General features: G+C 34.5%; 1 protein-coding gene across 1 annotated transcript; it reads right to left on the minus strand.

Annotated features, from left to right (window-relative positions):
• Positions 1-4252: 4252 nt before the first annotated feature.
• Positions 4253-14558, minus strand: LOC109166105 (myb-related protein 306-like). The gene is made up of 3 exons (XM_019314995.1): positions 14426-14558; positions 5258-5387; positions 4253-4991 (listed from the first exon to the last, which is right to left on the minus strand). Exons 1-3 carry the CDS (start codon positions 14556-14558, stop codon positions 4253-4255), a joined length of 1002 nt encoding a protein of 333 aa, XP_019170540.1.
• Between the last annotated feature and the right edge of the window lie 74 nt (positions 14559-14632).

The raw sequence follows: 14632 nt of genomic DNA on the forward strand, positions 1-14632 counted from the left end.
CTAACTCTAACGTGGTGGCCCAACCTGCTAACTAAACAAAACAAATGAAATATTATACTTGTTTGATTCCTACGTACAGCGCAACAAGGGAAATAGGACCTCATCAAAACTTCAGCGCAAATTTCGACGACTCAAGTGGCATTCATGGATGATTTCATCGCTTGGCGCAAAATGAGGAAATGTGCGGTGGAGGTGCATCTAAGTCTATTTTTAGAAATAGTATAAATAGGGTAGGTTTCCTATTGTAAAATGTTCATTCTTCCCTCCTCTAGAATATTCTTTAAGGTTGTTATCAATGCCCATTCGCGGCTAATTTCTTGTTTGGTTTAGTGAATTGAAGCCCCGGAGTTCATTACGCTGTAAGGTTATTTATTTATTTTTATTATATATTTTTATGCATTTGAGTATTAAATATTCTTCTAAGTTATTTGAAATAATTGTGTCATTTAATTGCTAGGGAGGCCTACTAGTTATTTATTTGATATAATTATTTGCTATATTAGATAATGTTGTGCTACAAATTACTCTAATATTCAGTAGCAACTGGGTTAATTATTGACGGCTTAGTGATAATTGGACTCGGGTAGAATATTTTCCTAAATTAAATGCAACCGCTTGTGCTTGTGTTATTTAGTTTGTCGGTTTTCCTAGTTCCTATTGCTGCTATTAAATTAAATCTATAGCGCTTGTCTTAGGTTATTTAGTAGTTAGGGGTAATTAAACCGCTTGTGCTTTATTTACCTACAACTAAGGGAAAACAGAAATGAAATAATTTCACGACAAATATTCAATTGCATATTAATTACTTTATGAATCAATGATCAGCGTTAAACTCCGGTGGTGGATCTTTACTAACCAAGGTTTTCTATTATAAGTGTTTCAATATATTATTTTCATCTCTTTATTCGTTCTATTAAATTACTTGTTTATTTAAATTCTCTTTTATTTTATCTTTATTCACGATATATTCTAAACCCCCCTACCTTTAATTTGAGCACAAAAGTTAAACTAGTTACTCCTCGTGGGATCGATCCTTACTCCCGCTACTACGTTTGTAAGGTTTTAATTTGGGAGCCTACGACAGCTCACCATTTTTCCTCCTACGCGTTATGTGCATGTAATTATGTTAATGTGTGCACGTGCTAATCCCAGAAATTGTTGGCAGTGCGCGCTGTGCATGTAAGTATGTTTATGTGTGCACGAGCTCAAGTTTGTATTTTAAGGGGGTTTTGTATTTTAAGAAGGTTTGTATTTGAATGCAACCCTAATATATATATATATAGAAGGGATCAGGTGCGGGAAGGGCTTCCCGTGCGGTTGTGTGGTTGGATGCACATTAAACATTAATTGAAGCACTTTAAGTACACAACACACGCACATTAAGCACACAAACAAGATGGATTATCCGTGAGACATTAACTAGTCTATAGGAGCACAAATAGAACAAGTAACAACTAAAAGCATTCTAGCCACATGTTGGCTTAACACGCCCCCGCAAGATGGAGGATCCGTCGGAGACTCCAATCTTGGACCGAAGCTGAAGAAAGAGGCGACGACCTAGTGACTTAGTAAGAAGATCAGCTAGTTGAGCCGAAGACGAAACGTGCCGCACAACTAACTTACCATTTGCAACCAAATCCCGAATGAAGAAGTAATACAAGGCGAGATACTTCATGCGGGAATGAAACACAGGATTCTTGCAAACGTACGTGGCGCTCAAGTTGTCACAAAACAGTACCGGAGGCTCAACCAGCCATAATTTTAACTCTTGCAATAGATTTTTGACCCAGAGGACCTCAGCTGCTACGACATTCGCCAGGGCCCGATACTCCGCCTCCGTGGATGATCGCGAGGCAGACTTCTGACGCGTAGACTTCCAAGAGATTAGATTATCGCCTAGGTACACCAGATATGTGGTACTGGAACGACCCTCAGTGGACAACCCACCCCAATCTGAATCGGTGTATACCCGCAATGAAATGGGTTGACCTGCACGTAGTTACAAACTATAACAAGCGTTTCCTTTGAGATACCGTAGGAGGCGTTTAGTGGTTTTCCAGTGTAACTCCGTGGGTGCATGCATGAACTACGAGAGTCTGTTGACAGCAAACGCCACATCCGGCGTGTGATCACCAAATACTGAGTGGCATCAGTCGTAACATCCGACGGCCGCAGCGGTACCAACTTCTCTGAAGCATCCAGCGGTGTTGAAACCAAAGAAACATCAGACTTTAGTTTTAAAGGATATAACCAAACATACCTAGAGAAGTGATCTACAAATATATAATAAGCAAATTCATCAATTGATTTTTCCATCGGGCCCCATACATCAGTGTAGAGCAGTTGTAGAGGCCTAGTGCTAACAAGTGTGCTTTGGAAAAAAGGTAATTTATGACTTTTGTATACATTGCATGACTGGAAGAAAAACTTATTTAACGCTGACATAGATATGGGAACATTGCAGTGTTGCAACACATGATGCAACACCTTATTAAACGGATGGCCTAGACAATGGAGCCACTGGGAAACGCGAGACAGCTGCATGGAATTAGATGTGGGTTGACGCAGGAGAGGTCCATAATAGACACCATCAATGTTCTCCCCCCGTAGTAATGACATCCCCGTTCGAAGATCCTTCACAAGAAAGTGGGAATCAAAAAATTCAACCGACACTTGATTAGTTTTGCACAATTGCGATATGGATATTAAATTATTATGCAACTGTAGAACACGTAGGACATTTTGGAGAGTAAGCACGGAAGAGGGAGTGAGAATAGATGAATGACCAATGTGAGAGATGTTTAAAGAATTACCGTCGCCCAGTCGTATCCCATCAAGACCATTATACTCAGTGAAAGTGTGCAGAGGAATCATATCCGATGTGGCATGGTGAGATGCCCCACTGTCAAACATCCACGGCGTAGTCGATCCCACGGTAGAATTAGCTAGAGGAGTCATATCCGGTGTGGCATGGTGAGATGCCCCATTGTCAAACATCCACAGCGTAGTCGATCCCACGGTAGAATTAGCTGTGGGTGACTGAGACTGAGGAAATGTAGGAGCATGCACGGGAAATAGGTTATGGGCCTTTAAAAACCGGGCTAACTTACGGCAAACACGTGTTTCATGGCCAGCAAGGTGACAGAATTGACACACAACACCAGGTCGAGTGTTGCTGTTGTGGGACTAATTCGGTCTATTATTGCCATACGTGTTGTTGGTGTTGTTGCGGGACCTCCGATCAGTTGTGGAGTGCTGAATATTTCGAGAAGCCGAAGGACCACGCTGGGAGGCATTAGCAGTAGCCAAAAGAGATTGGCGAGCATCATCGACTTCAGCAAACTGACGTTCATGATCCGTGAGCTGCGGCTAACTCTCCCAAAGAAATGGGTTTGTCACGGATACGAACGGCAGATACGATGGAGCTATACTCGTCCCCTAGTTGTGTTAAAATGTACACAACCATGTCTTCATCAGAAATGGGGCATTGAGCCATGGCGAGATCATCAGCTATGGATCACATGTCATTCAAAAATGCGGTGACTGACCGATTACCCTTCGGATTTCTGGTAAGCTTGGCCTTGAGGGAAAGGATCCGTCCTCGGAGGCACTAGCATAGCTAGCAACGAGCCGTTGCCAAGCATCACAAGCGGTGGATGCGGAAGCTATAAGAGGTTGTATGGTGTCTGAACAGATCCCAAGTAAAGCACTAGTAATTATCTGATCTTGGCGATATCAAGTCAAATGTGCTGGATTCGTAGTTGATTGTGCAGTATCATTGAATTTTGTTGGTTCTTTGACAGAACCGTCGATGTATCTGAGGAGATTAAAGCCAATCAGGGTGGACTGAACTTGGCGTCTCCGCGTCTCCGGACAGGAAAGTTGAGGGGGTGAGTTTGATAGGAAAATTAGACGAAGCATTGAGGTGGACAATGTCAGTGGTGGTTGTAGCCATGGATATAAGAATGGCGAAAGAGAAGAGTAAAAAAAAAAAACTCCTTAGGGGAATATGGCTCTTGATACCATGTGAAGGAATTAACTGTGTGTTTATTGATGTAAAATACAACATATATATAGTACATGGAGGAGTGTAAATAGTAGGAAGTTGCAACCAAATATAACTAGTCTATAGGAGCACAAATAAAACAAGTAACAACTAAAAGCATTCTAGCCACATGTTGGCTTAACAACTAATTATGGTTTTAGTAAATAATAATCATCCTTTTTAAGGTAACTTTTAAGTGATAATTAATTAATTACCAACTGGAGACGCAACCAGATTAAGGATGCTATCCGGCGCGCTGCAGTTTCCGACGACGTTGTACAAGTATCCGCTGGAACAATGGTCGCCGAGGTTTTCCGGTAGAATGAAGGTTGGAAACTCTGATAAGGGATCCATTGCAGGGCCAATTATGTCGTTGCCGGTGGTGTTAGGGTTTCCTAAGGTATTCATATTACAAGTACTGCCTTCCAAGTAACACAACAACATATCATCGCCGAATCCAACGGCGGGAAACGCTGCTAGGTTTTGGTCGGAAAAGTTTAAGGTTGTCGGAGATTGGACAAGAGCGGCGGCGGAGACAAACATGTAGCCTTCGTCGTCTACATTAATGGGTGAAAGTGAAACCCTAGGGTTTCGCGCCGTCATCTGCGGTTTAGTCCATGCCGCTTGCCAAACTTTTAGCACGTCAAGAGTCGGCGGGACTGTGGGTGGCGGCGGCGGAGGGTTGCTCGGCGGCTTGTGGAGAGAGGAAGCGAACATGGTGGAGTGGCGGCGAACGAGGCGAGCTTCAGCTTCGAGCCGAGCGGTCTCCCATTGAGCCATGTGGCGGAGGTTGGCGGCTTCCTTGAAGCCGAAGGGATTGCTGTTTGGCTTGTGCGTCGTTGGATCAATTCCCATCTTACTTAGTCTCTTATTCAAATGTGAATTCCAATAATTCTTTATCCCATTATCTGTTCTCATTGGCAGGTGTTCTGCAATGGCTGCCCATCTATACATATTCAACCAAAAATGGAGAATTTCTCGAGTTAGTAAACGGACTCGATGAGAAGGGAAAAATATAATAATAACTCGAGAAGGGAGAATTGTAAGTAGAGTTTGAATATGGGTAAGTAGGTAACATAAATTGGTTTACCTCCTTATGATCATTTACCAATTAGGGCCATAAGGCAAGAGTTACCAAATGCACACCCTCAAATTGTGTTTGCGAGTTTTCCTCGTCACTATAAAAAGAGGGCTTTGAATATGATTAGTTACCTATTGCCAAGAAGAGCATGGAGCTGAATGATGGTTTGTTCTTCTTGCAGACTAAACTTTCCTCTTTTAATTCCAGGTCTCAAATAGTTCATCCATCTCAGTCGACAACTCTTTCCACATCTTTTCAGCCCTAACAAATATTTCTAGAAAAAGTTAATCCAAACCTTAACTAAGCATTATCATATCTAAGGATTACAAAGGGTCGGGTGGGGTGGATTCTCAATGCAGGAAAATTTTAGAGTATTTGGAGAAGATATTTTGATAAATAAACAAAAATTAAAAAAAAATTTAAAAAAAAAAAAAAAGGAAAACGACAATCTCCTTACTATTTTCAATAAAGAGTTAATTATATATATATATATATATATATATATATATATATAGAGAGAGAGAGAGAGATTAATGTCTCAGATTAAACTTACTATCTTGTCAAATCAAATACCATGAAATAAGGAACATAATTACATTAAAATTGACAACTAAAGGCAAATTAGTCCACTGTTGTGCACATTGCAATATTGCATCCGTGAAGATAAGAAAGTCCGATTATAACTCCTTTATTCGTGTATATCCTCTATTTTTACTTCTTTAATTTGTTTGTAGCTTTAAAAAAAAAAAGCGTATTTTTGTACATAGAAAAGGCGAATGTGGGTCATGCCTAACAGATGTGTGCATATATATACAATTTTGTGTGAATTTATGAATGAGTTCACAATTTGAATGCAAACAAAGCCAACACGAATGCGTACTTTTAAAACCCCATACGTAAGTGCACAAACAACAGCCCATATGTGCACAGATGAACCCAAAGACAATAACAACAGACACGAACTTGGCATAAATGATGACATGCACACTCAGTTGTGCACACGATGCCGGATTTAGTGCAAATTACAACCAACATACTTGGATTACATGTGCAAACTAAAAAGAAGCATACACACAACCCTGAAATGCACACAACACTGAAACACTACAATGCAGTCCACACATATTGCATACTTTAGCCCCTAGATGCACAAATTTATATAAGCACACTATGGAATTGAAAGTACACAATCCTACGTAAAATACAAGCATAAAAAAAAAAAAATATATATATATATATATATATATATATATATATATATATATATGGCTAAAAACATTGTTAGGCTCTCCCCAGGGCGCTTGGGGGGCCTAGCACCTAGGGCACCTAGGCGGCGATTGATTGGTGCACCTTGTTGGTGGTTAGGAGGCCTAGTCGATGCCTATGCGGGGTTTTTACAACAATATATATATATATATATATATATATATATATATATATATATATATATAAAATGAAAGGTTCCCGTGCGGTTGTGCGGTTATTAATGTGCGTGAAATTTGTACTCAATGTGCGTGAGTGTTGTGTCTAATGTGCCTGAGATTTGTACTTAATGTGCATGAATGTGTAAAATGCAGCAGAAAATATGGATATCAGCTTCTTCCCCATCCCAGTACCTGCACTCTGTGAGTTGCTTCAGAATAACTTCGATTATTGGGTTGCTCATAATGTGGTATGGAATATGCTGGCCTGTGCTTATTCGACATCTGAGATGGTGGCTGATGCTCTTTTTGTTCTATCCAAGATGAAAGATTTGAATCTTCAAGTTTCAATAACGACATATAATAGTGTGTTGCCCTGCTTTACTGATGTTTACAATGAAATAAAAGCTTCCCAAAGTGAATACACAAATTCTATCCTTATCAATGGTCTATGCAGACCGATCTTGGTGTGAGAATCTGGAACTTCTGTTGTTTGCTTCAATTCTAGATTGTTGAAAATTCTCTTATTACTCACGCACATTAAGCACAAATCTCACGCATATTAAGCACAATACTCTGGCACATTAAGTACAAAACTCACGCATATTAACATGACGCACATTAAGTACAAATCTCAAACATATTGAGCATAACACTCACGCACATTAAGTATAAACCTCACGCACATTAATCCACCGCACAACCGCACGAGAAGCAACAAATGCACCTGATCCCTTCCCTCTATATATATATATATATATATATATATATATATATATATATATATATATATATATATCACTACAAGAATGAAGACATTTAGTGACCAATCTTTTGTGACACTTCATAATTTAGTCACAAATAATACGCTTTTTGTGACCAAAAAAATAAGTCGACACTATTCTGTGGGATAATTGTGATAACTTTGTTTTGGTCACAGATAGTATGGTAATTGTGACAAGAAAGTATTTGTTACGAATAAGTTGTCACTATTACTAGAATAATAGTGTCGTAACATACGTTGTCACTATTTGTTGTCACTAAATGTATGTGCATTTTGGCGGCATTATAATTATGGCGGGAACGAATGTAATTGTGACAAAATATAATGTGGACACAAATGTTTGTATTTTTTGTGACAACTTATTGTTGGTCACTCTTGTTTATAATATTTGTGACAACCTTTTTTTTGTCAATAAAAATACAATATGTTAGTACCATTAGAAATGAGAAACAATTGTGAGAAAAAATATTATTGTCACTAATATTATCACTTTTTGTGACGAAATTGTTAAAAATATTTGTGACGCTCTATAATTCCGTAACAAAAATTGCTAAATTGTGATGATATTTATGTTGATTTCAAGTTTTGTCACTAATTTATGATAATTGTGATGAGTAATTAGTTGTTACAATGACATTGTCCCTATAATTAAATAGATAAATATTATCTGAAATTATGTTGTAATTAATGTTTGCCACTAAAATTGCATTCAAGTAGGTGTCAAGTAATTTGGTGTGAACTATGTATTAAATATTATGATCACTTAAAATGCAACTATTTAGTGCCTCTTAAAATAAATGTAATTGTGAAAATACATTTTATAATCACAAATTTTTGAACTTTTGTTGTGACAAATAAGTTCACTATCACTTATTTTACTAATTTGTCACATCAATTCCTATGAATTGCTTGTTCTACTATCAATATGGCGTCTTCATCCCAAAGTTTGATTCAAAATTAATCAAATTAATCGAATGACTATCCTAACAACATTAGTCTACTATTTGTACATTAAGAGATATCCAATGTAACGTAGTACAATTTTTACAATATGGTTGTATCGAATATATAATATAAAATAAATTATATATAATAAAAAATTAGTTATTTGGAAAAATTAATCAAATTAGTTAAAGTATAATTTAGTTTGGTTGATTAGATAAAAATTTCTCAAAATGAAAATTCAATTAGTTTGAATAAAATTAATCAAATTAACTCAACTATTACTCCTAAATCATTTGAATCACTGAGGAATTTTGTATCGCTTTTTGTGGTTCATTTGCCGTGATGGGATCCTAGGCATTCTGCCATCATGGAAAACAACAATGAAATATTACTATAAAAGAGTGTGATACCCGGTTTTTCTAGTCTTTCTAAATTCTTCTTTTTTTTCCGATTGATCACCCATTTCCTTTTTGATCAAGCCTTTTAAAAATAAAATCACATCATTTTTATCCTATTATTATTGTTGTTAAAAATAAATATATAATAAAGTATGTATAATTATAATTTTGATTATAAATATATGTGTATTATTTTGAAATACAAAATAATTATTTTAATATAAAATATGCATATATTATTTTGGATCATATAATTGTATACGTATATTTTTCATACTTACGCATTATATGTGTGACGTATGTACATATATTATTTGTATATTAACATATATTATTGTTATGTAAGTAAAATATATATAGTATAATTAAGTATATATGTGTGTGTCGTGTAGTATATATTTATAATAGGTAGTATAATTAAGTATATATGTGTGTGTCATGTAGTATATATTTATAATAGGTAGGATAATATTATATATAAATATATATATGGAAAACGTGTGAACTATTATGTAATCTAAAAACATAATAAGTGTCAATACAAGTTAGTTCATTGATTTTGGACCCTTTTTTATATGCTAATAAATATATACATTTTGCTTTAATTGTTGTACATTCATTTGCATTAGACAAAATCACCCTTACACCATTATAACACCGTTAGTTTTTAATATATCTACCAATCTTACCATACACCTACATCTATCATATCTTTTTCCTATTTTTAATAATTATCATATAACAATTAATTTAATTATAAATTATATTTTAATTAAATATTTATATGAATGTTAAATTATATATGTGTATCACATATATATATATATATATATATATATATATATATAATATGTATGTATATTATTTGCGTATTCATATCAATATATCACATATGTGAGTGTTAGCTTAGTATTATTTGTAAATTATTATTATATAAAAATATAATTTATTTTTTTTTGTTTTGATCACTATATTATTCAAATATATGATAATTCAAAAGTATCATCACTTTAAGAAATTGCAAAACATAATTTTAACTAATTTTTAAAATTTTGTTACTTACAAATATTTTAATATTGGGCATAAGTTTTCGCGCATCGCGCGTATAAAATGCTAGTATATATATATATATATATATATATATATATATATATATATATATATATATATATATATATATTGTATACTTATATATATGATAAGAATCTTTATAATTAATATAATTGGGAGTATAACTTAAAATATTCTCACATTAAATTACTACTATAAGTTGACTAAGGAAGGATGATGACTAATATAATTATTTTCCTTCTTCTTTTTCCCTATCTTGGCCGATCCTTCTAGCAAAAGAAAAAAAAAAAAAATCATCTCTTCTTCCTATCTCTCCATTTCGACATTTTTAAAGAAAACAAAAATTCTCTTATTCTTTTCAAGAGTTGAAACAATCCACTCAAGCCCAAAGGTGATTTGAATACTGAGGCTTAGGAAAAATATTGGAAGGGAAATTGCTTAACCTGTAAGTGGTTTTGTCCTCTATTACTTTGCCTATTTTTTTTCAAAATATATGAATTTTGTTGGTTGATTATTATGAAAATGTCTTAGTATATGAAATGATATAGTTTTCTTATGTGATTATTTGGAAGTATTTGTTGTAATACCTATGATAAATTTCATTGTATGAAATTCATGAAGAAAAAAAAATTAAAATTTATTTGTATGATTTATTATGTATTACCGTATGTTTAGGAATATATATATATATATATATATATATATATATATATATATATATATAACGGAAAGTTTAAGAAGTTAAATTTTGGGGTGTTACAATGAGTGTTGTAAGTATATATCATTTTCATCTTTGTATGATTTATTATGTATATGTGATATGATTTTTTAAAATTTTGAGTTTAAAATTTAATCTTGTTCTTATATATAATATCATATGCTTACATATTGTTGTTGTTTTTTATTTTATTTTATTTTACAGGAAAGAATTTGATCGAAGAAGTTGCAAAATTTAAAGAAATACACAAATAGCTTTAAAGAAACAAGCTGCTGAAATCAAGCAAATTTTTGCTCACTTATCAAGCAATCAAGGGATTCCAAATATGCTAAGCAATGTATCTCCATCAATACCTCAAGTGAAAAATAATCAAGACATTTTATTTTAAAATGTTTTTATTTGCATTCTATTGTATTTCTAACAACATATATTTGTTAGACAATGAGGTCTCTTTTTATATATATTTAAATTTGACGAGTAACTTGTTGAATGAATTATTTTATTCCATATAATAATTAAATTAAAACATTTAATTATGACAAGATTTTGAAATAAATAATTATATATTGTGTGCATTTGGCTAGTATTATTTGAAAAAAAAAAATGTGACCAAATAATGGTCACCTATAAAAACATCAAGATTGACAATAGTGACACTATTTCAACTTATTTTAGTGACACAAGTTTTGCCACTAATTTTTAGTATTGTTGTTACGGCTTTAATTAGCACCAATGATTGTTTCAGAGTTAACTTCTTTTTGTCACAAATAAATACAATATTTGTTACCATGATTGTTGTCACAACAAAATAATTATTTGTTACAACTTTTTAGGTCACTGATTATCATTTTTGAGTCAATAACAATTCACACAAATAAGTATAAGTATTGTGACTAAAGTGTTGTCACAATAAAATAATTAATTGCAACGATTTTAGTTGTCACTAGATCAATTTTTTGTAATAACATATTTCGTCACCAAATGTACATTTATTGTGACGACTATTGACATCACTCAAATACTACTTTTAGTGTACGTAAACATTGTCACAAAAGTCTTAGTAATTGTGACAACTTTTAAAAAGTCGTCACTACTACAATAGTGACGGAGGATATAGTGACGACATGTGACGACTTCAAAAATTGGTCACTAAATTCAATAGTGACCAAAATCAATAGTTTTGGTGACAACTTCTATTATCACTAAATGTGAAATTTCTTGTAGTATATATATATATATATATATATATATATATATATATATATATATATATATATATATAACGGATCAAGTAAAAAAGAAGCCTTAGGTAAAAAATAAGATTTAATCTTATCCATTGATTCAGTCCAGATTAACGTCCAGATATACGTGAATTAATTATGCACGATAGTTGGTTAGGGAAATAATGCATGATTTTAGGGAAAAATATTTATGGAAGTCTAGAATTCTTCCAACCATATCACACGATCAACCATCATCAACAAATCAATAACAGAGAGAGTGCATCTTCTTCTTCTTTTTCCACCTCATCCACCGCGTCTTGATTCCATTTCTTGATCTTCATATTCAACGATAAACTTTTTGCCGAAAAAAGTCCGGAGGTAGAAGATGGAGTTTTTGAGTGGATTAAGGAACTAATAACCAAATATTTATATGCATAGTACTTTAGTATTTATATATATATAAATGATCGAACGGACAACATGGACGAGTAGAGGCCTTAGATTGTATATTTAGAGGTGTGTGCTCTGACGCGGTGATATGTGTGCACTCATTTGGTTGCTGGCTGGTTTTGGGTGATAGTTGTGTGTACTGACTTGGTGGTATGTGTGCATTTGTCTGGTTGTCGTGTGATCTTGAGTGCCAGGTGTGTGCACTGATTTGGTTGTGTATGTGCACTCGTCTAGTTGCAGTGTAATCTTGAGTGCCATGTGTGTGCACTAATTTGGTAGTGTGTGTGTGTACTCAACTGGTTGCCGTGTTGTTTAAGTGCCAGGTGTGTGAGCACTTGCCTGGTTGCAGTGTGGTTTGAGTGTCAGGTGTGCACACTGATTTGGTGGTGTGTGCGCACTCATATGGTTGTCGTGTGGTCTTAAGTGTCAGTGCACACGATATTGCATACAAGTGCACACACCGAACTATTGTCGACGTGATGACATATGGACAAATCAAAGTCAATTCTTAAAATAAGTATTGATGAAAAAAGCTCTAAAAATAAATAATAAATAATATAAGCATAATAGATGGAATATCTACATGAAGAATTCTATATTCTACCCTAAATAAATTCCTAAAATCAAGTATACCATCATAATCAAATTCGATATATCCCTAATTAAATCATATGTATATTCTCTATTATGCCCTTATTAATTATGATTCCATTAATCCAACCATATATGTCTAAATCTGCAAATTTACAAATGAAACACATTTTATCTTAGTTTAAATTGGATAAATTATTTAACAAAACTTAGGTTATATTTTATTTATACTGTTTCGGACCGTATCTCTGCCTGGGTCTCTTTTAGCGTCAGAGTCTCCAGCGTGGATGTATTTCAACTATCCTCTGGAAGTGAGTCAGTGCCTGGGCAATTTAATCAGCGAATTTCTCTAACAGAATTCTGGTTAGTTGAACAAGTTTTCAGGCTGGATTTTAATCATATGGTCAGTATTAATTGGTTTTGAAAATAAAACCTTTTTTAAGATAAGTAATTGGTTTTTAAAAATAAGTAAAAACCACTTAGATCCATGGTTCTTTTTCAAAATAAATCACTTTGTCATAATTGTCCTCCATTTAGATGTGTCCTCATGTACAGAAGGGCATATATATATAGTTAGGATCAGGTGCGAACTGCATTTCTCGTACGAACGTGCGAACTCCTGAAGAAATGCACCGCGACTATCCTCGGATCCTTTAGTAGTCGCGGTGCATTTCTCCATGAGTTCGTAGGTTCACACGGGAAAGGCAGTTCGCACATGATCCTTATATATAGATCTACCAACACCTACTATCACCTAAAAAAATTCAATTAATATGGGGTGGATTTAGGTGGATATTCGAATGGCGGATTGAAATTGTCATCCCTGATCCTATTTATCCAAAGATTCACGTGTGACCCGCCACCCAACCTATTGGCCTCCTTTATTTAGTGAGGTCATTTATTATAGACAAAATAGGTTGGTTTAGCTCCATACTAGTTAGGATCGCAAGGTGTAGTTTACTTGGTGCATACTTTTGGATAGTGACTTTAAGTTTTCATTAAAACTGTCAACTAAAGGCAAATTAGTCCAATGTTGTGCCCATTATATGGCATTCGTGAAGATAAGAAAGTCCGATTATCACTCCCTCCATTTGTGTATATCCTCTATTTTTACTTCTTTAATTTATTTGTACGATTAAGCCTATTTTTCTACATAACAAATGCGATTATATTGTGGGTCATGCCTAACAGATGTGTGCACATATATACAAATTTATGCAACTTTATGAATGAGTTCACAATTTGAACGCAAACAAAACCAACACAACTGCGCACCTTTAAAACCATGCACAAATACGTAAGTGCACTTACAATAGCACATATGTGCACAGATGAACCCAAAAACAATAACAACAGACAACAACTTGGCATAAATGATGACATGCACACTCAATTATGCACACGATGTCGGATTCAATGCATACTACAACCAACATACTTGAATTAAATGTGGACAATGAAAAGAAGCATACACACAACCCTGAAATGCACATAACAGCGATAACACTACAATGCAGTGGCCCACCCAACCTATTGGCCTCTTTGTTTAATGAGTCAGTCTTTTATAAACAACATATGTTGATTTATTTCTTTACCTGTTAGGATCGCAAAGTGAAATTTACTCGTGCATGCTTTTGGATAGTGACTTTAAGTTTTCATTGACAGGCTAAAGAAAGAAAGAAAGAATGTATAGAATACCAGCTTTTGAAGGCAAAGCATGCCAGCTTCCATGGCCGTACTGCTGAATGTAAGCAACCAGCTTCTGGTCTTCATCAGCTGTCCACGGCCCTTTCTTCAACCCTACCTTTTCAAAGCATGGTGACCTTCCCATTCTCAACCCTAGCTTGGCTTAGCTCAGTCTGTCTATATAGAAAGAGAGAGAGAGAGAGAGAGAGAGAGAGAGAG

This window comes from Ipomoea nil, unplaced genomic scaffold (assembly GCF_001879475.1).
Source record: "Ipomoea nil cultivar Tokyo-kokei standard unplaced genomic scaffold, Asagao_1.1 scaffold3087, whole genome shotgun sequence".
Taxonomy (NCBI): domain Eukaryota; kingdom Viridiplantae; phylum Streptophyta; class Magnoliopsida; order Solanales; family Convolvulaceae; genus Ipomoea; species Ipomoea nil.